This window comes from Ochlerotatus camptorhynchus, unplaced genomic scaffold, assembly GCF_037179485.1.
Source record: "Ochlerotatus camptorhynchus isolate MF236.1 unplaced genomic scaffold, CSIRO-AGI_Acam_v1.1 ptg000146l, whole genome shotgun sequence".
Classification (NCBI taxonomy): Eukaryota; Metazoa; Arthropoda; class Insecta; order Diptera; family Culicidae; genus Ochlerotatus; species Ochlerotatus camptorhynchus.
This window is the reverse complement of record NW_027040636.1, coordinates 1444110-1447876: the sequence shown is the minus strand read 5'-3', so window position 1 is coordinate 1447876 and position 3767 is coordinate 1444110. Positions and strand designations below refer to the sequence as shown.

The 3767-nt window shown below is 39.0% G+C and overlaps 1 protein-coding gene across 1 annotated transcript; it reads left to right on the top strand.

Moving 5' to 3' along the window:
- Nucleotides 1-1626: 1626 nt before the first annotated feature.
- Gint3 (GDI interacting protein 3) lies at nt 1627-3061 on the top strand. The gene has a single exon (XM_065221690.1). It carries the CDS (start codon nt 1707-1709, stop codon nt 2997-2999), a length of 1293 nt encoding a protein of 430 aa, XP_065077762.1. The 5' UTR covers nt 1627-1706; the 3' UTR covers nt 3000-3061.
- Nucleotides 3062-3767: the final 706 nt, after the last annotated feature.

The following is a 3767-nucleotide window of genomic DNA, read 5'->3' as shown; positions in this document are numbered from 1 at the left end:
TAAACATTTTTCATTTTGTAAAAATACCCATTTTTTGACAGCTAAGAATAAATTTAAAAAATGAGTACAAGATACTCATTTAATGGGTACTTTCAAGTTAGCGTGTAGTACAATCCAGTAGAAGTGTTGCCATGTGGTACAATCCAGTAGTAGTGGTGTTGCCATGTGGTACACTGAAAAATTGAAATAGCAGGTTAGTCACCAAAGTTTTCGAGCCGCTCCGTCTGTCATTTCGTTTGTGCCTCTTATGGTATAGTTGACTCTCGAGTTGACTATGAATGTTAACAAATTTACTATGATTCTGGCAAAACTTCTTATGCTTGCTCAAAATGCACAGACATTTTGATAGAAATAATAGTAAAATTATATGAAATTGTTTCTGCAAAAATCTATTGAATAGCACTCGGTACTTAATTTAAACCTGCAATATACTATTTTTTTCCAATGGATTTTGTTTCAGTGTATACACGTCTGAGCAGCTTGTTTTATTTGCAGCGGGAGAATGATGTCAACATCTTTCTAGAGCGAACTGTGAAAAGAGTCTATGTTTCAAATGTATGCAATGACTTTAAATGTCGATTTCTCGCTGATAAGGACTCATTCAGACACAATTTGAATATACAAAATTTTAATCTGGTAGAGGAAGTATTTTCTTCATAATTGTATAGTTAGCTTATGAGGGCGTGTTGTATTAGTGAGCAATCGACATTCAAATCCATTGTTTACGTTGGGTTTGTAGACCCTTTTCGAATGTTGCTCGAGCTTTGACATTTTTTGAAAAAAAAATCGCAGTAGAAAAGACGACAAAGAGTATTTTCTGTTCGATGTCATCATTTTCGCAAAATAATTTAATCGTAATTATCGACAACAAGCAGCCTAAATGAACTTCAATGTACCGTCGTTTTTTAATATAACGTATTTGCTATCGGAATACTTCAAATACTTTCAAATCGGTCCATCATTAGCTGTAAATTCCGGTGGTCAATCGGCTGCTGTCGAGGACGGCACAGAAACTCTTGATACGGATTTCTCGTCCCAGCAGGAGTCTACGCAGCAGTTTGATTTCGGTGTCATTAATAACATCTGGTGTCTGCTGAAGGATACGGTTCAACAGTGGCTGGAATCTATAAGCAGTCCTTTGGAGTTCACTGAATTCCAGCTACATATTTGTAAGACGTTTTTGATCATCCTTGGAGTGAATTTGCTGCTCATAGGATTTTACTGGAGAAAGTACGGCACCATCATCACCGATCGCTTTATTCGTCCAAGTGAGTATCGATTTTTACTCGAGGTTAAATTAGTGTTACTAGTGTTCAGTATCATAAGGGTCCAACTGCGATGATCAATTTTCTCTATTGTTAATTACTGGACCTAATGACCATATGTCGGTGCGTTTGTTGTCATTTGTCCTAGCCAATACAAGTTTTACGGGTCTGCATTGGAAAATAATCAGGAAACCTGTCGGGAATTTCGTAAATTTAAATGTAGTAATCCAAAGAGAATCGCAGTTAAGCCCTTTTGATTTTCAACGCTAGATTTATTATTTTGTTCCTTGTGCCTCAGTGGTACAGATTTTAAAGCGTTATCTAATCGAATGAATAAAATTTCAGGCACTGCAAAGGAGATCGAAGAGCTTAAGCTTTCGGTAGCACGACTCAAATTACCAAAAGAACATAGTCCTAGAATTTAAATAAACAAGGTGTAAAATGTCCAACAAACTAAAAAAATTCTTTGCTAAGCAAAAGCTGAAGCTTGGTGCAGCTGGCCCAGGACGTAAACTAAACTCCGAAGTTCCTCAACCTAGCTCATCCCAAAAGCCTCATTCATCGTCTAGGGATGTTTATGTTCCACCTAAACGGAAGGAGCTGTCAGCAGAAGCCAAAGCTGCTGCCGAAGCTGCCTTAGCCCGTGTGCAGAATACGGATAAAAAAGAATTCAATACATCTCTGGCGGCAATAAAGGCGCAAGTTCGGCGTGAGCTAGAAAGTGAACGCAAGGTAAAAGAACAGCTCGATCAAGAAACTCCTAGTGGAGACAACATTCCGGAAAATGATAGAAAAGACCTGGCGGTGCAGGGAGTGTTCTTCCGATGCCCTTTGATAAGTGAAGAAATTCTCCCGCGTAAAGAATGGAAAGTAAAGATTAAAGAGTTCCTGTACGAGCAGATGGAGCACGAGAAAGGATTGTCAGCATGTTTAATTATATACAACTGTAATCCCAAAGAAAAATTTGAACCATGTGTAGAAACCCTTATCAAATGTTTAGAAAACATTCACAACAATCCGAATGAAGAAAAATACAAGAAAATCAGGATGAACAACAGAATGTTTTGTGACAAAATTAGAATCTGCGAAGGAGCGTTGGATTTACTGCATGCAGCTGGTTTTGCCGAAATAACCATAGACGATGAACCGTATCTGATTTGGTCGGAAGAAAATATGGAAGCTGAAACCACAATGCTGAGTCTCATAGATGCACTTAAGTGTTCCGAGCCATTTCATCTGGAATTAGATCGAAACATTCAAGTGCTTCTTTCATCTCAGGTTCGCAGATCGAACCTTCCGGCGGATTTCTTTCGTATATCTCCGGAAGAAATCAAACGCGAACAACAACTGCGCACGGAAGCCTTGGAGCAAGCGCAAATACTTAAAACCAAAGCGATGCGTGAAAAAGAAGAACTTCGTGTTATAAATCGTTACAAGTTTTCGTTGATTAGGGTCCGCTTTCCCAATGGGGTTTTCCTTCAAGGAACATTCAACGTGTACGAGAAGCTTTCCCAGGTGTACGAGTTTGTCCAATCATGTTTAATGCACGAATCATCGGAATTTGCCCTGATCTCGCCCACCGGACAACGATTCACAGATGCCGATTTCGACAGATCCCTCTACGATCTGAAGTTGGTGCCAACGATTGTATTCAACTTCAACTACGAAAATGAATCCCATCAACTGGTCGACTATCTGAAGGAAGAACTTATGCTGCTTATCCAATCTATATAGAATGTGATTTTTGTTTTTATGCCTAATTGTGTTTTTAGTATCCAAAATTATGCGTCAAAATTTACTCTATTTATTGGCACTCGAAAAAGCGGTGGAATAAAGTGTTATAAAATCAAAAGTTCATGCATTAATTTTACTTCAATTTCTATCACTATTTGGCTATTTTTGTGGGAGGTGCTCATCGATTCTTCCGGTCCTCCTCCTAGCATCGTGCTATAAGGTACTAGGTGGTAACTCGATGACGTCATTTCGTTATTGTTTGCAATGGGAAATTCTAATAGCAGGCGTTGACGATGCGATATTGTCGAGTTGATGATTAGCAACCATCGTGGTAACTCACCGATTACCTGTCGATCTGCCAAATTTGGAAAGACGTCTGCATTGAATTGTCTCATATAATAATATTCCGCCCAATATATCACAAAAAATTGCGAGTAGCTGAGTGGAATGGAGATAAGTTAAGCATTGGGTACAGGACCAAGTCTCCCCTGGGTGGTGCCAGAAGATGAGCGCAATAAACTCATCAAGTTGCCATCGTTGCCATATTGCATGGCTGGGTAGTCAAAGTCCTCCATTCGTTAGTCATTTCAGGTGAATTAAAACAGGTTTAGGTTTAGGGATTGGTTCTAGGCTTAGAGGAAGCACAATACGGTTATTGTGGTCTGGTTCAGATGGATTAGTAGTGGTAGTTTTGCGTTGTAGGAATGTCCTTTATAGCTGTCTGCTTCCTTATAGTGTTCAATATTCCCATATGGCCAATTTAGAGCA